Source organism: Rhamphochromis sp. 'chilingali' (genome assembly GCF_963969265.1).
Source record: "Rhamphochromis sp. 'chilingali' genome assembly, chromosome: 12".
Lineage (NCBI taxonomy): Eukaryota > Metazoa > Chordata > Actinopteri > Cichliformes > Cichlidae > Rhamphochromis > Rhamphochromis sp. 'chilingali'.
The window spans coordinates 28,495,026-28,520,171 of NC_137939.1; the positions used below are offsets into that span (position 1 = coordinate 28,495,026).

Below are 25,146 nucleotides of genomic sequence, written 5' to 3' on the forward strand. Positions count from 1 at the left end.
GAGTGTATATAAAAATATATAAACGTTCATATATGTACATACATGGATTTTTTATGTTAAATTTCAGTTATTCACTAAAAATCGGAATCATTTTATATCTTATTCTAATTGTGATATTGCACAGGAGTCTTGATTTAGTCTTAATTTTTTATTTACGTTTCTGGGAAGCATGAGGCAAATCAGTGGAGCTGATTCAAAACACGTTACCTAAAACGTTAGCAACCACAATACTGATACTACAGTTAACATGACTTACAAACTGCCTGCTCGTGTACGTTTGCCCACTAAATTAGTGATGTGTCGGTCGCGAACGAAACGGCTTAGAGCCGGGTCTTTGATGTGAACGACGCGAGCCAGCTCCTTATCGCAAGCCGAGGGTTTTTGTTTTTTTCTTTCTCTCACCCGCTCTCTCACACTTTTTTCTGCTTTACTCCTCATACCAGCCTTGTGCTTTGCGCTGGGAAGAGGGGGGAGGGGCGGGAGTTACACTCTCAGTAGCACAGGAACATACAGAGCAGGAGGGAGAGACAGGTATAGTAATCATCCACAACTATTTTCAGTTGCAGCTGATAAAGGATTTAGAAAGTTTATTCATGCAGGCCCATATGACAGAGAATGTGCATCTTCTTTTTGTTTTATATTTTAATTTACTTAATTGTGTTGTGGTTTGCTGTGTTTTGTGTTGTTTCATTTTAAATTTGTTTAAAAGGAAAAAGCTGAAAATTTAAATAGTTAAAAGTTAAAATGTGAATATTTTGTTTTTGTATTATATGATTTATTTATTACATTTTATGTGGAGTGAATAAATAAAAGTATATTTACGGTGGCCCCTAGAGACAAAGCACGTACAAACTCCAAAACACGTAAAAACTCCGAAGCACGTAAAAACACCAAAACACCTACAAAGGACAACAGAAGTGCTCAAGGATGCTAGGGGCAGTGTTGAGCTTTTGTTACCTAGTGTGGTAGTAACAGGTAAATGAACTTTTTTTTTTTTAATTATTTGAATATATATGAGTGCTTGTGTATAAATACACAAACAATTTCAATTTCAATTGTGTAATTTAAGTGATCTAGGTAGCTCTGTTTTGGAAGTTCAGTTAATGCTAGAAATGTGTTTTGGAGTTTGTACATGCTTTTTGGAGTTTTTGGAGCTGGTTCGGAGCCGAAAGAGTTGTCTTTTTAGTGAGCCGAGCCGAAAGAGCCGGTTCTCTAAAAAGAGCCGGAAAGCCCATCACTACACTAAATAGAGTTAAAATGATTCCTAACACCGGCTGGATCACTAGCTATCATTAGCTAATTTTAGCTTTCAGAACTGCTAGTGTGGTACAGCCCGAGTTCCAGCACTAGCCAAGGAGCCCATATTCAGTTATAATCTGTTCTAAACTTTACTGTCAATGATGTTTCACCTTTTACAAAGACAGAGAGCGAGCAGGGAGGAGAGCGGTAAGAGGTGAGAGTTGGCACATAGTCAAAGTGAACACTGCAGTTATAATGCTAAGCTAGGTTTAGCATTATAACTGCAGTGTTTGTGCGTTTGTGGCAGTGCAAAGATGAAACAAGGACGAAGGAGAGACAGGAGACACACTGAGGTGGAAAAATAAATGTTGAACAAAAAATGTAAAAAAAAAAAAAAAAAAAAAAAAAAAATCACAAAATAATTTGAACATGCATTTCATGGATGCTTCACTGCACAGTGAACAATCTACATAGAAGCATCCATGGATATGATCAGTAGCCATTAACAGGATTCACTGCACTCCAAACACAGCTGGAATACAATGGAAAAGTGGGGAAATCGATTTCCCCACTTTTGGATACGGTGTACCCACTGCCCCGCGTTAGTCTGCACAATAAAGTGAGAGTCTGTGTGAATCTGAAAACTTTAATTTAATAAATGTAATGAATGTAATATCTTAACAAGGAATGGAAGCAATTTCTCCAAACTGACAAAAATCAAAGATCCACTTCACAGTGACATTGTGTGTTTTGTGAAGAGGCCATTACTAAACAGATGTAAAATCACAAAGCAGCTAATTATTAATCATTTGATAATTTATTCTGTACAACACTGGCTGATGGTTTCTGACTGTCTCTGTAAAAATAAAATAAAGGTTGGGTCAAATGGATCTGACTACAAACAGGTAGAGCAGTCCCCGCCAACAGCACATCCCTAAAAACAGACATATATACACTATGCATAAAGACATATGTACTCTTTTTCCTGTGCATGCGTTGGGAGTACATGTCTACTTTGAACATTATGCAGAGACAGCCACAGTGTTGGATACAAACTGCTGCTCCACCCAAATATACATCTTCTATCAGTAGCCTTAAAAACAAACTGCAGGTTCATGAACTTAAAAAGCTCGTCTTTATTTGAAATGAGTTCCTGATTATCAGAAAGGCTAAAAACCACCACAGAGAATTTAAGTCCTGCATTCTGCCAGTGTTTCACATTGTGAGGAGCAGTCACACAGACATACAGTAATTCACACATGAGAACATAATTAATATACTCCAAACTACACAACACAGAAAACACAGTGCAATATTCACATCTATATACCCCTTTATACAGCCATATTTCTATGCAGACAGCTAGTGTTTCTTTGTCTTCTCCTTTTTCTTCTTCTCTTGATATTCAAGGATCTTTTTGTGAAATATTCCTGCAGGACAAAGGAAATGCAAATCAGGTTGGACTTTTACTGCAGCACAATTACCAAAGAAGTCAAGTGCATGACTTAACATAAGTCACAAATGTGAGGACTTGCTTGACTAATCTTAAATAAAGACTTGACTTTGTATTCATAGCACAATATTTCTCTGTTTTATTATTGGAAAGCACTTTGGTCAACTTTGTTGTTTTTAAAAGTGCTATATAAATAAAGTTGGATTGGATTGGAATATTTGGGCATCAGACAGACTTTAACTTTCCACCATTTCAAATAAAGAGCTACAAACTTTAAATGAATTATATGCTTAACCAGAAGGAGAGTGACGGAGCCTAATGATCAGAGAGCAATCCTGTACACACACACACAGATTATATATCTACATGTCAGGAACTCAGTGGGGATGTGGCGTACAACACTAGAGGCCAACTTCAAGCCCATAGCGCAAGTCACCATCAAGTGTGGGATCTACCAATGAGACGCTCTATCATGTCATCATTTCGTCCTTTATTTTGCTCAGACTTCTAACACACGGGTGTACATGGTTGTGGGTGTTGCACCCAACCTCATGTGGCTCTTACTCTATTCCAATCAAATGACTGGTTCAGTGAAGCACACAGGCCTTTCCCTCTCCTCCTGTCATTTGTTCTTGAATTGTTGACTGGATTCTGGTGGCGGTGCTCTCACTTGGGTATTGTATCACTTCCTTGTTATCACTGTATCATTTATACTCCATGTTACATTTGTGGTAGTTCAGCATCAAGCTAGTGCTACTGAAGAGAAACAAGCATGAAAAGAGTCAGGGGTTTTTTAAATTTCAAAGCAAAGTTTCACAAAAAGCTCAACAAACATCAGCAAACACACACTGTGTGTTTGCAGACGTGTCCCTCCCTCACTTTTATGCTCATTGTGTCAGATGTTTAGCTACTCCTCGGCCTCATTTACTAATAACAAAAAGTTGAAGCCTATTTGCAGCTCTGGAGGCCAGGATTAGTGACTTGACCCGGCTTAGCACCCTGGAATATCCTGTGGTAGCCAGGCCCATGTAGTCAGTGGGGTCAAAGGTAGCTGTGGCAGGGGTGTGGTCTCTGACCCGCTGCAGTGAGCTCATCGGGCGGTGCCGGGATGACACAGGGACAGGTGATTACGATGGGACTAATGACTCTCTACCCTTTTATAGTAAATGGCCTGGTAAATGGCCTGTATTTATATAGCGCTTTACTAGTCCCTAAGGACCCCAAAGCGCTTTACATATCCAGTCATCCACCCATTCACGCACACATTCACACACTGGTGAGAGAGCAGTGTGCAGTGGAGGAAGCCACAAGGGCACCACAAATGTGATAATCTGGAAAAAAAGAAGTAAGCCTAAGGGATTAAATGTTCCACTAGAGAAGTCTTGTGCTGCTACGCTCAGCCTTTGACCAAGTGACAGATATTGTCACTTGGTCAAAGGCTGAGTGCACCCTGGTGCACCCTGAAGTCATGCAGGCACTGTTTTAGGTCGTCTCCCGGGTATCCCGAAAGAAATACTGAGAGCACGTCGTTCATGTCTCACACACTGAAAGAACTGCACGAATAAGTGGGCATTAAAGACTGTAGACTGAAATTATACAATCACAGCTCATATATTTAACAAAACATGCACAGTGAAAAGTGTAGAGTGTGAGTCCCTGGGATTGGGATTACTTCCTTTATTTACGAGCTGTAGTTGAGTACTAACCTTGCTGTGGTCCAGGCTGCTGCTGCTCCACCTCCTGGATAAACAAGTCAAACATCTGCGTCTGAATGAACTTCTTGACAAAGTGTCGAGTGACCTTGGGCTCGATTGCCTTGTAGAAGCTTCTCTTATCAAACACCCCACCTTCTCCAGCTCGTGCGTATTTTACATATGAGGCATAATGGCCAACTGTTTTCACGAAGAATTGCAGGAAGGCTTCAGAAACCACTCGGTTTAGCTCCTCCCCCACTGAAGGAGAGGACAGAAAGCATTTAAGAATGATTGAAGAAACACTGTGCTACATGTGTTCATGTGCTGCTGTTCACCCACCTGATGCATTTTGTCTTGTACTTAGAGCCACTAATATTTCAGCCTGGAGCTTTGGAGGCAGGATAGTGCCTTCATCACCAATCTGCAATTGTGACAGAAGCCCTTTTGTTAGCTACAAATCCTGACCTAAGGACTTTAACATTTTAGGTTTTTCATCATTTGACAACTCTTACTGAAACAATGAATGGGTCCTTTTTATCCTCAGACAAATCAACCACCAGCAGCTGTGTTATACACAAAAAAGGACCAGAGTAAGGACAGAGTGCCAATATTAACACCGTAATATTAACACCATCTTTTTGGTTGTTTTTATGGTCTCCATGTTAACTCACATCAGTCTGGTCAGTGACTTGGTCCAGCAGGCGCTTCTGGACTCCCAGTAGATAGGGGGTAGGTGCCATCACTACATCGATGAGGATTTCTGGAACAATGGAGATGAAGGTATGCTGCCAGGTGAAAGGGTAGAGCAGGGCTGCTACTGCATGAATGACCTGAGACAATGTGCTGCAGACAGACAGAGTCGACATCAGAGGTGGTATCGCGATGGTAACACATGTTTGTGATTAAAAAAACAATTTTTCTCTTCTTCTTTTATAGCTTAAGTACACGTAGCTGCGCCTCACTCAATGTTTTAATATGTTAAGCAGTAATACTGACTGAAAGGTGTAGATACAAAAACACACTGCTTCATGTATTTATACGAGTTTTCTTTTCAAACAATAAACATGTATTATTATTTGAAATTTTGTATCCGATGCAACAAGAACTAAGATGTCAGGGATGGGTTAAAGCTGTGATTGGCTCTGTCCAGTCCCAGTGTTTTCACACAGCAATGCTAGAATCTAATGTAAGAGTGGGATGTAAAGTGGTGCATCAGAGGTGCATAGATACCAGAGACACTAAACTGAGCAGTTGGCAGTGTTTCGTGTTGTGTAATCAAACTGAGCACAGATCAGTTAATTATAAAATCTACAAAGAGCATTCGGTAGTGAACACAAACATAACATTTGTCAACAAGAATCTATCACCCAGAGAGATCTTTGTGTCTGTGGTTAATATCTAAATGTTCGGACTACGGTCGTTTCAGATTTTGGAGAAACTATAAAATTCATTCCTTTGACTTTAGTCTCACATAACATGGCCCAGGATCTTCTTCTGCACATCCTGAACTGTTACTACTATTACACTGTTGGTAAATTACCCACAAATCTTTCTAATCCAGTCGTTTTTGCAGCTGCAGGCCTTACACTGACTTCCCCTGTTTATAGAATGGTACGACCGGGGCTACGCTGTGCAGTAAATGACATAAAAGTATACCTTGGTATGATTAAAGTATGTGTCTGAGTGTATAGACGATGTGATCTACCCAAGTTCATCTGCGATGAAAATGATCCGTCTCTCCAAGACAGCCGCTGCAAACACCAGCAGCACTTGCTGGTCCGTCAGGCAGCTAAAGAGCGTGGCAAAGTTGACGTGTTCCAGCCAGGAATCCAGCGGCCGGGTCAGACTGATGATCTGGTGGAAAGTCACCACTGTCACAAATATGTCAACAGTGGTGCCAGCATGTCATCACTCAACTGACAGGGCTCTGCTTTTCAGCTCTTTCTATATCACCGTTTCTTTATATTTATTCTTCTTCCACTTTAAAAAACTGCCCATAAAAATGTCTTTACAAAGCCAGAGAACCATGTTGTCCCCCACCCTGAGGTCTGGTCACAAAAAATGACCACCATCAGTGAATACCTGAGATGACTGTGAGCTGTTGAAACATGGTCTATGACGGGTGTCAGGTTTCTGCTCTGAGACAGAGGCTGGGTAATGCAAAACATGTTCAGACAAGTCCTCAGAAACATGCCAGCCTGAGGGATCTCTTATAGTCCCTGGGTTACTGCTCTGTGTGACCTGCCTAATGTAGTTTTAATACCTTTAACTGCTCAACATATATATTATTTTACAGATAGAGGTGTGTGGTTAGTGGGTTTTTCGGCTCTTTGATGTGTGCCGTTTCGTTGTTGATATTGAGACATCTACTCGACGACTGTAAAAATCTCCTTGATCACTGCAGAGGGCGTTCCTACCAGCATGCATCATTTTAGGCTGTCTGCAGTTTGCTTCCAGACATCGTTTACTGCTGCTTTGTCTCTAAATGCTTACTGCCACACTGACACTTATTTTCAGTGCACAGGGGGCTTACATGACGTGGCTATATTAAAAGCACTTCAGATCACTCATTACAATCAATTTAGCTGTGAACTCTTGTCATTTCTTGACCTCAACATTCACATTTTGGCTACAAAAAGAAAAAAGGAAGGTTTTTTTTCTCAGCACTAATAATGCTACGAATGCTAGGTATGTGGTTAAATTATTTGAAGACGCTGACATTATATGAAATCACTAAAATGTTTGTGAGGTCTGAACTTTTGCCAATTTTAATAACAACGAATGCTACGTTAGTCACATTTGTTGTCTTTGTCCCAAGTTTAACAAGTAACACCTGTTGAAGTTACGGAATTCAGTCCTGAACAGTTTACATGTCTTTAGGCAGTTCCAACAGCATTGCACTGAATATACCTCAAAGCTGAGAGAGAAGCTCTAACAGGGCATGAAAACAAACAGTCCAATGTCAACACATAGGCTTACTTCTTTCTTTCCAGATTATCAAAACCGTTTACATCAGGTGTGGGAAACGAGTCAAACAGCACGTGATGTACGTCATTATGTGACACGACCACAGAGTGACCAGGAGAATATTACACGCGAGTTTTCTGGTGAGTTAATAGCCAAGAAGCTGAAACCTCAGACTTTTTTTGGTTTTTCCTTTTTGCATCCCTAGTTATGTGTCCGTAACAGTATGGCCCTCGGAGAACAATATAAAAATTTAAATGGCCCTTCACATGAAAAAGGTTCCTCAGCCCTGATTTAAACAGATGAAGAACTGAAATGAACCAGAAAACACAGATAACAAACTCACAGACATGACAACCTGAGCTACACACATTTTAAAGGATCGTTGTACTGTGTTTTGAACAAAAAGAGATATTCTGAGTCTAAATTTACTAATGGAGTTAGAAGATGAGATAAATGAGAGTCTTTTCTTAATAGACATCAAAGAGGCGCTCACTCTGACCTCAGTGCCCGACTCAGGAATGAAGCTCTTAATCTCCACTGTGTTCCCTGGTGCTGGGAATTGAGCTTCTCTAAGTTTCTGCATGAATGGATAGATCATGGCCATGGAGATCTGCCGGCGCTTCTCCACCTCGTCGAATATCTGCACACATGGGAGAGAATAGTCACAAACTCAAAGTACGACATATGCTAAAGCAAGATTATTTTATTTTACTTGTGTTGTTATTGACTTAAATATCTAATTTCAATTTGTTCCGTTTTATGGACAAGCTGTCTCAAATCCTCACAGTCAGTAACACAATTAGTTAATCATTTAGTTTCTACTTTCACACTTGAACATATGACATACTTCTGCTTTGGCTCTCGGAGGAGGTGGACGCGTCTTTCACCCCCTCCTTCCCTTATTTTCCCTGCTGCTGCCTCTATGTCCTTGTCTGGTCTCGTCTGACTCTAACCCCGAGAGAGCCTCTCATTCTCGCTCTTGTTCTCTAAAAACTAAAGAAGAAGAACTATGGATTTGATCAACTGGTCCCTGAATGCAATTGACACTCTATTCTCGACGAGAAGCCTGGGTTCGGGAGAGCCTGAGTGTCCTGGAGGGACATTCCCTGCAGGATACACGATGGAAAAGATCTGGGAGGAGCTCACAGCTCTTAAACGGGAGATACACCTGGAGACCAGTGATGGACACTAAGAACAACTGTCTGTTCGTTCTAAAACAACATATCCATCATCTTTCATGCAGCTACCCTCCCCCCATCCGATGTGGACAGTGGCTCAGCCGGAGGCACGATCGCGAGATTGCAGCGTCCCAGATGCAGCTGTGCACACTGGCATACTCCCCCATGTTGCTTGTCTTGTGTTTTTATGGTGCGGTGATATTTCTGTTTTTCATGTGCTAGAGTTTTTGTCTTCTCCTCATGCCGACTCCTTTGGGGATCAGTATGAGCAGACATTCTTTTTCTCTCCTGATCTGCCCTTTTGTGTTACATATTTTGTTGTTTTTTCCTTTTGCGCCCTATCCTGACCTGTCTCCCCAATGTGAAGTTTGTGTATTGTATGTACGGTCGGCGAGGTCTGTCATCTACTTCCCATTAACACTGTTGGCATCTTCTGTCGTTGATGGAGAATGAAATGTAAAAACAAAGCTAACTTTCCAGTTTAGATGATTTATCAGCAACACCTTCCCAAGATACTGTAACTTGCTACCTTGTATCCTCGCTGTGTTGATACTGGTACACATGAAATCCCATCTCATCCCAACCTTTGTCTTTTATAGGAATGCCATAATTACGAAGCAGGATTTCATCTTCAAATTCAGGGTTCATTCTGGGTTTTTCTGTACCGAACACGTTTCTCTTCTTCCTCACTACCGGGTATATCGCCATGGTAACTCATGCTGCAACCATAACCTATTGCGGAGCAGATTATGTTCCAGATTAGAGGTCAACAGGTATGAAATCACTGACTACTGACCAGTAATTTCTCTGGAAACTAGTATCAGCAATCCTATAAGACAGTACTGTAGTATAATATATAGTATATAGTAGGATAGTAAGAGGGGCTAAAGTCTTTATAGTCTCTTAATATTTTGTTGTTTCCCAGGTGATCTGTAAAAAAATATAAATTCTTAAGCACAACTTTATTGATTTTTTTCCAGCTGGCTACAAACTATTGTTCTATAATAAAAGGACAATAAAGCAATAAAACACAGAACATCAGCTCATCTGATGTTCTGTGATTATAAAACATCTGTTTGTGGATGACCTAATATCACATTTGCATGTTGAATAAGCTGCTTTTAGATTTTTATTTCTACTGCAGCTGCAGCTCAAAGAATACAAACTAAAACGACTGTTTAAAATCAGTTTCAATGAAAAATTTCAGATTCACACATATGTATAAATACAGAGTTGTGATATTGATTAGTCAGCTTTCTTTCTTGGCTTCAAATAGCTAACATTTATTAAAACAGCACCGGCCTTTTTAACCAAAGCATGTTGCTTTCAGACTATGGGTTTAACTTCCTCATGTATTTCCAACAGTAGAGTTTTATCTTGCTTCATATAAGCAGTTGCTTTACTGAAAGTAATAATAATAATAATAATAATAATAATAATAATAATAATAATAATGGATTGGATTTATATAGCACTTTTCAAGGCACTCAAAGTGCTTTACAATTCCACTATTCATTCACTCTCACATTCACACACTGGTGGAGGCAGCTACAGTTGTAGCCACATAAGTACACATAACTGTGATTGAATTGAACTGAATTTGACCAATTTAATTTATAATCGCACCAAATCACAACAACAGCCACCTCAAGGCCCTAAACCCCAACCCCAACACTACCCCTTTCATGTGAATACACAGGGAAATCCATAATGATAACCAGCATTGTGTGACCGTGTATTCTGACTGCGGATGTTAGGATGATGCCCTGGGTGTGTTTAACCTGCTTACAGGGCTTGGTGCCAACTAAACCAAGTACTATTAACTGCTACCAAAGTAATCTGACTACGCACAACCTCTGCAACAAGTTTCCTAAAATTCAGCCAATTTTTCTTCCAGAGCTGTTGTGCTGAACTCACCTTGGAGAAGAGCCCAAAACAAGCCAGTGTACTAATGATGCAGTAAGCCTCAGGTGGTCGCGCTCCTCTCCCTCCTGGCTGTGGATCAGAGAGTGAAACAAATATCAAACAGCAGTTTCCAAATGAGGACACTCTGCAAAGGACAGCTTCTGAACACTGACCAATAATCTCCTGCAGTATCCATTTCTTCTGCTGCCATCGATCTCAGTCAGAACAAAGGAGAAGGTCTCACTGAAAATGGACAACAACAACTGAAAACAGGGGCTGTAGGCTGGTTTACACAGAACAGAACCCTGAATACTGCTCAAAGGTTAAAGACCACCTGATTGACATGCATTACCTGTGGTACTCTGTCAAAGGAGCCCAGTTGATGCCTTCTGGGAAACAAAAAAGTGTGATTGCCTTTAAAGTCTTCTCCTCCTCCTCCTTCTGAGATCTCGCCATTCCATCTCTCTGCAAGTAAATATAAAAGTTTAAATCACTGTTTCCAAATAGATACATACATCATATGTACAACTGATTATAACTGTACAATTGTACAAAACAAAATTAAAGGAATACTTTTTAATCAGAGTATATCATTACGTTAACTGAACCTCTCTGATATAGATTTGGACAGTTAAGTAGCAGAGCAGGTCGTTTCAGCTGCTTTGGTGTTCATTAAATTAATGCAACAATTCCCAGAACAGACATAGTTTTTTTTCACTAGTTTTGCATTTAGCCAGGGTCAGTGTCAGCACTGTTAGCATGTCAGAGAGAATATTATGCTGCCAGTAAAATGACCAAGTGATGGTCTGGCACGCATATTCATGGAGGGACACACAGACCGCCAGAGGCTAGGCAGCGCCACCCCTGACTACACTGTCAGAACCCTGCTTTGGTGCTCTCCTTAACCAAATCCAAAATAACTCCAGTGAGAGACAAATATATTTTGAATGACTGCTCTATCTACCAGTGGATAGTTTTGCCCCTCTGGTGTTGGTGCCAATTCTTTTCTGGGTCCTTCTCATGTATTGCCATTCCATATACCTGTTCATCTTATCTGCTATAATGGCTGATGTTAGCTTCCATGTTGTGCTGAGACAGATTTTAGCCGGTAGTTGGAAAAGACGGGACCCCTCTGTGGGGATCAGGACTGTCCGGGCTTTCAGTTAGACAGTGGGTTCATGCTCATTTGGGCTGTCAGATGTTCATGGAGTGCAGTTAGTTTTGCCGCATGATGTTAGAGGCAGTGCTGTCCCTTCTCTCAAATCCTTTCTGAGTATCTTCAAAATATACACAGCAATGACATTAGAATGTCATTCGGAGGCTGGGGACTGTGAGTGTCAGCACCACAGTCCAGGATGAGACAACAAACATCCACAAGTACATCAGTAAGATGGCCCCAACTGACCGCATGCTCAGTGAATACCTCAGGCAGCAGAAACCCAAGAAAGAGGAGGAAGAGGAGGAACCATCGTGGAAGGACAGGCCCCTGCACGGTATGCACCACCGGCAGATAGAGGAAGTGGCTGATATTCAGAAATCCTACCAGTGGCTGGACAAAGCTGGACTGAAAGACAGCACAGAGGCACTAATCATGGCAGCACAGGAACAAGCTCTGAGTACAAGATCCATAGAGGCTGGGGTCTATCACACCAGGCAAGACCCCAGGTGCAGGCTGTGTAAAGATGCCCCTGAGACAATCCAGCACATAACAGCAGGTTGCAAGATGCTAGCAGGCAGGGCATACATGGAACGCCATAACCAAGTGGCCGGCATAGTGTACAGGAACATCTGTGTCGAGTATAACCTGGAAGTCCCGATGTCAAAATGGGAGACGCCCCCAAGGGTGGTGGAGAATGACTGAGCTAAGATCCTGTGGGACTTCCAGATACAGACGGACAAAATGGTGGTGGCTAACCAACCAGACATAGTGGTGGACAAGCATATTTGGCCTTCACGATCATACTGACCTTGGGAAACTGGTAGGTAATCTGAGGTTCGTAGGTATTGCTGTCCTTGGCCTTCTTGAGGCTGACCACCACCAGATACTCAAAGAAGTACTGACCACTGGCATAGCGGTGCTGCCTGGTTGTGTTCTCTGCTGCCTCCAGACCAGGTGGCTCTGTAAGCTCAGGCTCTTTGACTCCTATGTGAAGATAAAAAAGAAAACACAAACACATTTAGTGTGCTTGATCATGCATTTCCCAATAGTTCTTATTTGTATGAATACAACACACCAGTTAGAAATTGGAGAAGTTACAACATTAAAGACCATATATGATACACACAAACACACTAATGAGAGATATAAGAGAGAGAAATGCGAAACACCAGCTACTGTTAGACAGAGCAGTTCCTTGAGACTATAAGAGTAGACTGACGACCCTATTCAACCTATGACTTGATGCCTCACACATGGTACCTGGAATGTCTAGAACTACAGTCTAAAGAGCTTGGAAAAAAAGTGTCTGGACTGACCTGACTGAGGGGTTCAGGCCTGTACAGAAAAGCAGTGGGGACAGAGCAGCTCCTCCTTACTAAATCCTGCACTTCATGCAGAGTTGTGCTATTGAAGTTGGCCTGTAGTGTTGTTCGCCCCATCCCAGTCTGATGAAAGCTCTTAGATCATGTATAGTTCTAGTCATTCCAGGATTTATGTTTGTGACACAGAGTCATAAGCTTTCTTGTAGTTAATCTAGGTTGTGCACAGTTGGTCAGTCTGGTCTAAAAGTCTAAAGTGACTTTTCTATCTACCAGAAGTAGTTGATAAGTAAAATGCTTGACCTTGTCTTCAGCAGTCAGTTATATCAGTGGATACTGGATTTTCTCAGTGACAGTCCACAGATGGCAAGACTTGTGCCCCACACCCCACTGGTGGTACTCATCTCAAATAGGAATAAGGTGAGGTGCACAGTCTGAGGGGTGCTCCCATAACAACTTCTCCCTAAATCATCATTGCTTTGAAGTAGCAGAGATGGAGCATTGTGAAGGACATCACACTGTCACAATCTTTTCACCCAGCTCCCCTCTGACAAACAGTATAGCTTAGCAAATCCACGAACTGCCAGGTTCATGAGGAACAGTTTTTATCCAACAGCCATCACTAAACTGAACTCTGCCCATCACCCTGTGACACCAAAAACAACTCTCTCCATCAGTATAGATTTTTTAGACATTGTGATTCTGTTGTATGCAACACATGCAATGACAATAAATGTATTGTATTCTACTGGCTGGTAGCTGAACTGGACTTAAGCACTTCGAGGCGTCTGTTGTTGTGATCTGGCGCCATATAAATCAAATTTAATTTAATTCATTTTTAATCATTGTCACTGTTTCCATCTTCTCAAACTTACATTGGAAAAAATAGAAGCTCCTTTCTATAACATTTTATTCACATCCTCACTTTGCAACTACTTTTAGTCCATCCATCCATTCGCTTCAGCTTATCCTTTTCAGGTTCACGGGGGGCACCGGAGCTTATCCCAGCTGGGGTATGTCACACAGTGGAAATTTGTATCTATCTTTTATATTGGACCTGATTTTAGTGTTTACTTCTGAGTGTAGTTTTTATTTGCATGATTTTATGATGTTCCACTGTGGACCTGCTGGGTATGGGACAATTAGCTGATAGTGATCACCTGCTGAGGCATGGGTGTGTCCAGATGTGGCCTATCAGCTGTTTAAAAGACCTATTAAAAGGAAGCTAGGTGAGCACTGGGGGGAGAGAGGCCCCAGAAGGCCAGCGTGGAAAAGAGGGACCTGCTGCCTGATCGTGGGGGTGTGACGACTCATTTGGAGACCGATCTGTCAGCATAATGTGGCGACCCAGTGCCGACAGCGGGAATGGCGCCAGCAGGGCACCTCTGCATGCATTTGTGAGTAGTGTCTCCACTGCTGTTCAAAAAAGGGAAATGCTAAATGGACTGGTTCTTTGGTTCTTATGTAGTGCTTTTCTACTCTGCTTCAGCACTCCAAGCACTTTAAACAACACGCTACATTCACCCATTCATACAACACTTAAGTGCTTTCTATCTAAGATTTACACATACTGAACACATCAGGAAACAACCTTCAAAACTGGATTCAGTCTCTGGCTGCAGACTGAGGGAGCCAGAGGTTGAACCACCTGGCTGTAATGACAGTGTTCAGGCTCAAACATAAAACAGCTGCTCTGATGCTGAAAACCTTTAAATGTCTCATTTTTAAACAATAGCCTTGTATGTACAATTAATAATGGCTTTAAAATTATAATCATTCTATTATTAATTATTCAATTATACTTAAATATTATAATAAATATAGAAACATTTCACTGCCCTGATGTCTGGTGGAGACTGTACTGCACAATATTAAAATCTCTGCCCTTGATGCACTGGGTTATTTAACCAGTACTTCCTGTGTTGTCACAACAAATGCGCGAGAGGAAACGAGATTTAACGCTGGCCAAAAAAGACCTAGCATCTGCAACAGAACACTGCTCACATCAGCTCAGCGGTGCACGTGAGGTCAACCACGACTACAGTCACACATTTGGAAACTGTGTTGACATCTAATCACGACGTGTCCAAATGTCCAGCGGCACCTTCAAAAATCAGTTTTCAACAGGATAATACTCACTGTCCCTTTTGCCTTTGCGGAAGGAGGACCAGATGGCACTAAACCTCTTGAAGGGCCCTTGTCGTCCGTCATCTTCGCCTGATGGAATGGCACCTGGAGAAACCAGCAGCTGCTCAGTACTGAAAACATACGTCGGTGCTCACTTCCCCATACCTCCTCTGCTCGTTTAAAGCCTCATAAATCTCTGTCCTCTTTTCCAGCACTCTAGCTTATCAGATTTCTGTTCAGGTTAAGTCCATTAACACCATTATGCCTGAAATAAATGTGAAACTGTGACTAACATGTCCTATGAGTAGACTATAAAACTCACAAGGCAGTTGTTTTAGTTGAGCATTCTTTAAGACTGACTTTCAGTTATGAAACCATTACTCGAGTACCCAAAGGAAAGATGATCTGCACTTACCATGCTTCTCAGAAACATCCGTGATGATGTTACCCATGGGTTGTTCACCTAAACAACACAACAGAATACGTGAATGAAGATGTCCGAGTCAGCTTCTGTCTATGTTCTGTGCACGTACACAAAAAAATGACAGCTACAGGTATTTGGATTGTATTAATTAAAGTATAAGAATGCAGTGCACTACAACAGTGAGACGTTAGAAACCAATGAGCTGGAATTGAGCCCTTTAGACCCCACGCCTTAAGTCGCCCTGTGTAAATAACAAGCGTAGCTTTATGATTAGCAGCTACGATGTACTGAGACAACAGCCCCTAACATGTTTCTGTTACCTAGCAACAAAGCTTTTGCTACATAGGTCCTCTTTATTAATCCCGTGTTTATACTGCAGCGCTGACAGTCTGCTGAATCATCTGTTTGTTTTACACTCTGAGGAAGGAATTTCCCCCAACTTGTGCTTCACATCATCTCAGAATCAAAAACACTGGAGAGCAAGCCTTTTTGGTAAATAGACAGCATCAACAACAATGTGTTAAATACCATTTAAACTGTACATCACTTAAGAACTTGGTGATAGGCTGGTTTCTATCACCAAGACAAACAAAGACAAAGCTCAAGTTTATCAGTTTGTTTCAAAATCAAAAAGTATTAAAGAGGCAATCAAAGGCAGGGAAAGAAGTGCTTCGGACAACAAAATACATTTAAATATATAGTTAAACAACATTGTGTCCTACAAACTTTGGAAGCTTATCTATCTCACATCCACAGCCAAATAAAAGTGAAAGTCAACTATACCAGTGTTATTTCTGTGGGGTTTTCTTTCTATATTAAATAGATCCATCACCAAGTAAGCAGTTACCATAAAATAAGTAAATCTTTGTGTCTAAAACACAAATAATCATTGCATGGAAGACAGTTAAAGTAAGTCAGAGACATCAGCATCCGAACAAAGACTTAAATTAGTTCCCAGTGGGTTTGTAGTCAGCGGCTCTAAACACCAGTCTTTGTCGCTCCTAAGCTCCCATCTAGTGTTTTTAAGCTGCTAACCCAAACATAGCAGGCTAGATACAACCCTGTTTCCATGCACAACTGGCAGACTAAAGACAAAGGCCAAAAAGAGAAGCCCTGGCTGCAGCAGGGTCACTTGCCTTGGGAGACCAGCACAGCAGCCATACGACGACGAGTGATCGAGATGTGAACCTGCCAGCTGGTCAAAAAATAGAAAAGTAGACAGACTGTCTACTGGCTCACCTATGAAACCATGAAAGTATCACTTCCTCTAAATAGATGGTGTTCACTGAAGGGTCCCTGAGCTCAGATAAACAGAGTGAATTTGGCTCTTTTCTAATCACACTAACCACTCACAGTACTTCAAACCACTGTTTGACCATACAATGAAACTGAGTTTTGTCCCGGAAACTTAAAGTTATCCAAGTTTATCTACCTCACATCCACAGCCAACAATTAGAATAGTATCTGGAAAAAACTCACATGCACAAGGCGATCGTGTAAACTACCAACTGAAACCCCCAGCCAATCAGAGTGTTCAAGCCCTGAACCATTTCTGTCAGTCAAAAACACTAAGTCACATAAAGAGGGGGGCTCTCAGCAGGGAGCAGGTGCTTCAAGAGTCAAGTTGCCAGCTGAACTCAAGACTTCAGGAAGTAACTAGTTTCGATCTTAAGCAAAAAAGTAAAAGTAAAGTTAAAATTAATACATCCATTATAATTCCCAGTCTCTCACACACGCATATTATTATTATTATTATTATTATTATTATTATTATTATTACATGCCAACTTTAAGCCAATTGCACAAGTCACCATGAACTGTGGAAGCGATAGATCGATAGATATACACATAATGCAATTAAATAATCATTTTGAAAACATATCACATCATATCAGGAGGCTAAAGTATACGCTGACTGTGTGGTTGGTGGAAAAACAGAAACAAACAAAAACAAACCAAAGACAGTTTCTAGGTTAGATTCAGTCGATCCGTCTGAGCTGAACTCTGTTAAACCAAAGTTCACTTTGAACACCACAGCTCTTCTAAATCATTTTGAGCTAACTCGTTTGTGGTTGTCACTCCACTCTTTGCTGCATGTACATGTTGAGTGACCACACTCCACACACAGACAAATTGCAGCCAGAGCAGATTAAATAAGCAGCTGCAGGACACAGTCCAGGTTTCACTTCAGTCTGGCCAAGTCCCTGACAATGTTTACTGAGTCTGCAGTACACAACTTTGGCATTTGCAATCTGTTGTCCTGTGTAAACACCAGTGGCAGTGCCTTCCTACTCAGTAACTTGCAGAACTGTGCTGAATGAGCCCGCGGGACAAAAACACGTCTCAGGTTGTGTTTTAGTGTCAGTTTGACTCTTTCTTGACCCTACACACTGCTGCGTTTTTGAGCTACTTCTTTTCAGCTCTGATGTGATGTGGGTGTAAAAAAAAAAAAAAAAAAAAAAAAAAACACAGCCCTCCCTCGGGCCCACAGGGTCTTAAACATGTTATAACAAGATGCTGTCAAGTCAAAGGAGGTGATTAAAGCAAGACTAACTAAAGCTGCCTGATATCCTGTTTCCATGTTCTTGTTCATTCCTGCAGCCTTTATATCACAAATCTGCCAATTTATCTGTTTACCCAATGGAAAGTTTTATCCATGATATAGACTGTTTCCCTTCATAAGCACCATGTGTTTTCCACCTAAGCCTGCGCTGAAAAGGTGTTCTTCCAGCAGCTAATGCAGCTAAAAGCAGCCTTTCAAACTGGCTGTCATTTCACCTCCTGAGGCTACAAGGCAATCTACAGCAACATCCACAACATGCGCACAGTAGATGAACTAAAACAGATGTGAGGGCAAGCTTACAGACCATCACAGTTCAAGCTGACCACAAGCTAAATGATCATATGTGCACCTGACACAGCCCCAAACAACATTTTAGGCTCATACCATGAACACAGCATCACGACAAGCTCAACAAGTTTCATGTCACGGACTGTAAACACATCACAGAGGTCAAGTATTTAGGTCGTAACCTCCACGCTGCACTTTATGTCAGCTGTAAATGAACAGCAGAGGTTTCCCTACAATGAAGTGGAAAAACACCGATACACACATGGGCGCAACCTGTTCGAGATAAGTTACTTCAGCAAGTTTCGGCAGGTACCGTGTTTGTCGAGAAACTACACCGCTCAGTAACATCATGATAATAACTTAGGTGGACTCGGGTTATCCAGCGGTAAGACTTCTCTAATATCCAGTACTCACTCCATCTGTTTTTGGGGTTCGTCAGTCGGACTCCTTTCCGTCTCTTCTTCACAGTCTCACTCATTGCTGCCGCTCTACTGTCGGGGGTTCCTATCAGCACACTCAGTAACAGCACGGCAGTATTTTACCATCGTCATCCCGCTGCATGCTACACACATAGCATTTTAACCTCGCGCTCAACTACTATGTACGCTGAAGTACGTTACCGCTGTAGGTGCTGCGTTCGCGTTATGTGGGACAAACGAAGTGTTGCGTGTTTCGTTCGGTTCTTCGCGGTTTTATCGTCCCACTCTTGAGGACCTGATTTGCTTCTAGAAACTACCGAGCCAAGAATAAAAAGCCAACAAAAATACCATAAAATAAGTAGAAGAAAGTTAATGAGCGGATGTTGGAGTCATGTTGTCGCAACAAACCCGATATTCATGAACGCAGCACTAGAGCCCTCAAACATTGCTTCATTTAGTTATTTTTCGACGGAAGCGGTTAGCTCTTCCAGCTGTATGCAGCAAGCAGGCGGTGACTTGAAACAGCAGCGTGCCAACTCAACTCCAACTCAAACTCACAAAGCACAGTCAGGCCTCCTTAATTGGTTTTCTGTCAGAGACATGATGAGACTGGATGACACCTCTGAGAAATACTGTTTGTTAGTGAGGGCGCCTACGGGAATTAGTGATCAGGTCAGGTACAATTAAATACGACCTACTCTTTTAAAGAATTCAGAACGCTCTAAAACTGAAAATTGCTCTTTCCACAGGATGAATCCATTTTAGATCAAAAGTGTACAACCACACCATGGTACTATGTCAATTTCAAGTCATTCTGATTTTGCCTTCCAAAATAATGGCCTGTTGAAAATGCCCATAACTTACCTAACTTTCAGTGATTTCAGAATGCTCTAAAAAGGAAATTTTCTGTTTCCACAGAATAATTTCACTTTAAATCAACAGGATACAACCTCACGATGTTACCATGTCAATTTCAAGTCATTCTGATTTTGCTTTCCAAAATAAAAGCCTTTTCAAAGTCAAGGCTGGCTTGACACAAGTGGGAAAACTGGGATGTTGTGAAACACAAAATATAAATGTTTTAATCACAGGGAATGTTATCTTCTGACTGTAATCATTGAGCTTCATGCCAATATGTCGTGTATGAACTATCGTATTTGTCTGAAGGATTGTGTATAGTCCGTGTAATAACGATGCAACCGTAAAATATAAACATTAGTACGCTTCGTTATATTTAATATTACTGTAGGCATAAGGATAAATTATGTTACAGGCTCCTGGGACGAGTTAAAGCTGGATATAATGTACATCAACAAATGAGAAACTTTAGGACATGTTTTACTCAATTACCTGCAGTGTTGGGGAGTAACGGAATACATGTACCGCCGTTACGTATTTAAAATACAAAATATGAGTAACTGTATTTTAATTTTATTCTGCAACCTAGACATCCACATTACTCACTCTCACGTAACACATACTGTACATATAGGGCCTTGGGGGTGGACACGTTTTACAGCATCCAGAGGATGGTCGGTGTACTCCAACCCACCTCTGGCGCTGGTGCCCTACCCTCAATTTTAAATGCATTTAGACACTAAGGGTTTTCGGGAAGAGCTGTGCTGCTCTCTGAGAGGAAGCAGGAACCATGCTCTCCTGAGTTTTAAATGCACTTTAGAACAGCACACATCAACACTACATATGAGCGGGCGTAGGGAGGTTTGAGGTCTTCACTCACCCCGGTTCTGTTAGCCGTCAGGGCTGGGGGGCTGGGAGGAGGTGCTGGCCGTCAGACTGGGGTCTGGGATGTGGGGCCTCCCTGCTACTGCAGATAAGGAGGTGGTTCGCTTGCCTCCACCCCAGAGAGAAGGGTTACATCTCCTGGGTCTAGGTGCGGCTTGCCCCTCTGAGGGCGGGGGTACCTGGACCTGGGATATAGAGTATGTTTGGGGAGTGCGACTGTCTGTGCAGTGTCTATTTGTGTCTGTCTACACGTTGGGTGAGTGCCGAGTATTTGGTTGTGCATATGGGGTGAGAATGCACGTCTGTGTCCGCGTGTGCCTGTTCGTCTGTGTCTATATGTCAGGTTGGGTCTTAGACTCAACCTCTCTGGGTACATCTCAGGCCCTCTAAAGTACGGAGGCCTATCTCCCCTCACCACACTCCCTGCCGGTGGCTGATGCCCTCAGACGTTGGTGTGTTGGTGGTCCTTGTCGTCTGGGGCTGGGCGCTCATGTATGTATCGGCTCACTCCTGGTGGCCGATTGGTGGGGCCGGGCGCCTGTGGCCCAGCTGGGCTCCTTCCGGGGGGTGGGATGCCGTCAGGCCTCTGGCCTCTGGGCCTGAAGCTCGGTCCTCTCTGGCACAGCTGGCTGCCGGCAGAGCCCGCGGGCACGCCACTGCAACCCCCTCTGGCCTCTGTAGCTGCGGGGTGACCTCTCCTTTGGGGCTCTACTCAGCTATTCCCAAGAGGGTGGCATGGTTCCCCCCCCTTTGGTGGTCCTCCTCGGGTCCTTGTACTCTGGGGCCTCTGGATATCTGGGGCCTGGATCTCCTCCATACCTGCTTCATACCCTGGTGGACAGGGCTATGGCTCCCCACACTCCCTAGCAGATCGTTACATGGAGAAACCTTTGGAATACAAGCATGCTGATCCACACAGGTGTACACACGGGTGTTCACAGACGCGGACTACAGCTTTCTTGGCTGCTGCCTCAAAGCACATCGTGCGCTGTCTATCTTGCGTGCTGCACAATATCGTTTATTATTTAGTATCTACTGTTATCTACTGCTAGCTAGTTTATTGTGATGGTGCTGTTTTTTTTATTATGTTGCTCTTTGTTGTTTGCTTTCTCTTCTGTTTTTTTTCTCCATACAGGTGATCCAGGTGTTTTGTTTGTTTGTTTGTTTTTTGTTTGTTTGTTTTTTCTTCTCTCTCTTCCCCCCCTTTCTCACCGTCTCTTCTCCCCTTTGGTTTTCTTTCTCCCTGTCCTATCCCCCAGTCATGTCTGTCCCGTTTCACAGCAAAATCTCCAGTGTTAAATTAACACTAGAGAGTGTCTATATGGGTCCACACCTCTGAGTGTTAAATACAACACTGTTGAGTGTTAAATTAACACTTTTGACAGTGTTATATGTTTAAAAGTAATGGAATACATTTTAAAAGTAACCTTTCCAACACTGATTACCTGTCATATTCAAAAATACGTGATTTTAAAAGTTAAAATAAATTGATATTCAGTAAACTTTCACGTATTAGTTTGATCTGGTTTACGATGGTTTACTTATCTACAAATGCCCTGTCATGCAAAGAAGAAGCCCGGTGTGAATGCGGCGTCTCCTCTGGGCTGAAGTAGAAAACTCTTCTGACTACAGGCGAAATTTTGCTGTTTGTATTAAAGAGGAGAGAGACCACCCGGCTCGTTCTCAGCGCTCACTTAAAAAACCTGCATCTCTGGTGTGGGTATGCATCAGTGCATCAGTGACTGTAGAATTGTCCACTGAAAGATATATACATGTTTCAGAGCAACGTATCCTCCCATTCAGTTTGTCTGTTTGAAGGAAGGGCTGGCAGATTTCAGCAAGATAATGCTAAACTGCACACTGTATCTCTCACAGCAGCACGGCTTCATAATTTTTAATGCACAGGTACAATACACAATCTTCACTTTTCTAATTATTCTAAATATTCTTTGCTATTTAAACATCTTTCAGTAACCTGCTCTGCTCTGTTTGCACACTACAACCTGGGTTTGCCACTTATCTGCACTCTAATTTTAATAACTGTACAGTACTCTGCTTTGGTAACTATTGTCCACGATGTAAATATGTAAAAATTGTGTTTCTGTTCTGTGTCCTGTTCTGTTTGTATATGTGTGTGGGGTTTTTTTTTGGGGGGGGGGGGGGGGGGGGTTTGCTGCTGATACAACCAAATTTCCCCTTGTGGAACAATTAAAGGATTATTCTATTCTTTATTTGGTTTAGATCTACATTTTACAGTGTCGCAACACGAGCTTTGTATTTATTTTAATCTAATCTGACACTCTGTCTGGTTCCAATTAGCTTTTAAGCATTGTCCACAAATTTTCACTAGTGTTAAAGTCCCAGCTATGGAAGGATTTCCAAAAGCTTAACATTCGTCTGCCAGTCAGCAATTGCCAGCCGCCTCCCTCCTTAGGGACTCCATCTGTATGGCCTCCTGAAGACCTCTGTCTTCTCAGTCACCACCAGCCTGTTAGCCAGAGGGTTTGTCTTTTATTCTGTCATCACCAGCCCGGGCACCTAAGGAGTCCTGTCACTTCCACAAAAGTAGCCCTCCTTGGCCTTTCTTCCATTTATGGTTTTCTAAGGGGTCCTATCCCCTTTGCCGATGCCAGCCTCCAACCAAACCACTGGAGGTCTTTTTCATCTACACCAGTTGGCCACCTGTGCGGCTCCCAGAACACCTCCTCCGTTGGGCTCCTGGCCGACCCGTCGAGCTGCTCAACTCTTGTCATGGATTATCTAGCCATCACCTGAACTCTTTTTCTGCCTTGGTTTTGTATACGTCTGTTACCTGTTTTTCATTTTGTGTTTTGGTTTCAGTTTTGGTCATTTGACTTTCTCCATTAGTTTCAGCAGTGCTGCCAGGTTTCCCCTCCCCCCCGTGTTGTCTCCTCTTCTTTGTGATGTCCGTCCTCGAGGTTGTTTGTTTTCCCACCCTGCGGTTCCCTGGTGTTGACCTGCATTTGTCTTGGACTTTTTGTAACTTTGTGAATAATCAGCATTAAAACTACATTTCTATCATTTACACCTGGTTTCCTGAGTTCTGCATGTATGCTCACCACACAGCCATTTCCTGACAGCGTCCTCCTTAGAGGGAGTGGATTTGTTGAAAATAGGTCAACCTTGTTTTATGATGATTCATGAAACAAGACCTTTCACATTGTTTTCACTTCTTTTTAAAAATGACTTTCATTTTCATTCTGTATCCGAAAGCTTTTTCTTAGATTCAAACCACCAGTATTTGTGTTATTTGTCTAACTGTGTCTGAACACATCTGGAGAGAAATGCTGACAACACAGCTGCAGTACTTTTGAGGATTGTCTTTATCCACAAGAATTACAACCAAAAGTAACAAGCAAGGCCATTTTTATATACTTTATATAGTCCAGGCTGTTTAAAGACAGTGTTTGAGTGCCATGAGTTTACATTACTGACTCTGCATATTAATGGGGAACCTCTTGGATCAAAATTCCCAAATAAATTGGCTATTTAGGAATACTGCTCACCTTTGTCGGTGAGCAGTATGTTTGAGCTCAGTCATACCTAGCTAAATTTCATCAACAAGAATGACGAGTACCAGAAGCAGTCATGCATGCTCAGTCAACTAAGCATGGGGGAATCATGTGACTACATGATCTCATCTAGTCACATGACTACTTGACTCCTCCATATTTCACACATGAACTGGAAGTATTTGGGTTGTTGCTATGTCCCTTCTTTCCCCACCTTTGGCTTTCTTGGTAAAGATTTTGGTGTTTCTTCACACCTGCATGTTTACCTTGCTTCAGTGTGAGCAATGACATTTCATCTAAAATTCCCTATTTACTGTGTGTGAATAAAATTTTGTATTGTAGAAGTAGTTTAAAGTGTAAATAAAAAAAATTGTCACACACTGCATCTGCAGACGACTCTTTAAGTCAGCTGGTAGTAAGCAGTGTTGGTCAAGTTACTTGAAAAAAGTAATCATTAACTAATTACTGATTACTTCCTCAAAGTAATCCCGTTACTTTACTGATTACTTATTTTCAAAAGTAATTAATTACTTAGTTACTTTTTAAAAACACGATTTACAACCTGAATAGGTGATAAAGTGATAGATCTTTCAGCCCAATTCTACTTTTTCTACATAATCCATCATACAAAATGTAATCAAATGGAAAAGTCCCTTTTTAAAACTTGTTTTATTAGTTTTAATCTTTTAACTTTATGCATCAAGCAAAAATTTAATTATATGCAACATTCTCTGACTGGAAGAAATTTGTTTAATATTTAAACCGATTTTCTGCACATTCCAGCATATAAAACATATCTTTTTTTGTGTGTTTACACTCACTCTTTCAAATAGATGCAAGTAAAACACAGCAGAAAATAAATAAAGTCAAAGACTCAGTGGTCCTTTTGCTCTATTTGCACCTGCAAAGCAGGAGCAGGGTAGGCGGAGGTTTACCCTGGTGCAGGTGTGCCGCAGTGGTCAGTGGAAGAATCCACGAGTTTCTCTGAGTTTCCCCATTACGTCATAGCTACTCGGTGCTTGCTCGGAAGTTCAGGGGTTTTTTTCGCTGTAAAAGAAGTTTTCTTCCCACGCACAACGGACACTAATGTTTTGTCACTTTTTATGGAATCAAACTCAAAGTAAGGTCAGTACTT

The 25,146-nt window shown here is 41.8% G+C and overlaps 1 protein-coding gene across 1 annotated transcript in view; it reads right to left on the reverse strand.

The window, feature by feature from the left end:
* Positions 1-1,871: 1,871 nt before the first annotated feature.
* Positions 1,872-25,146, reverse strand: part of dennd2da (DENN/MADD domain containing 2Da) — a 33,536-nt gene continuing 10,261 nt past the window's right edge. The window contains exons 5-17 of the mRNA XM_080899530.1: positions 15,457-15,504; positions 15,054-15,146; positions 12,404-12,579; positions 10,789-10,901; positions 10,610-10,679; positions 10,449-10,526; positions 7,853-7,993; positions 6,092-6,240; positions 5,058-5,229; positions 4,899-4,949; positions 4,726-4,807; positions 4,399-4,644; positions 1,872-2,669 (exon numbers count right to left, since the gene is read on the reverse strand). Of these exons, the coding sequence (XP_080755656.1) occupies positions 2,602-2,669; positions 4,399-4,644; positions 4,726-4,807; positions 4,899-4,949; positions 5,058-5,229; positions 6,092-6,240; positions 7,853-7,993; positions 10,449-10,526; positions 10,610-10,679; positions 10,789-10,901; positions 12,404-12,579; positions 15,054-15,146; positions 15,457-15,504 (1,487 nt within the window). The 3' untranslated portion in view covers positions 1,872-2,601. The remainder of the gene's footprint in view (positions 2,670-4,398; positions 4,645-4,725; positions 4,808-4,898; positions 4,950-5,057; positions 5,230-6,091; positions 6,241-7,852; positions 7,994-10,448; positions 10,527-10,609; positions 10,680-10,788; positions 10,902-12,403; positions 12,580-15,053; positions 15,147-15,456; positions 15,505-25,146) is intronic.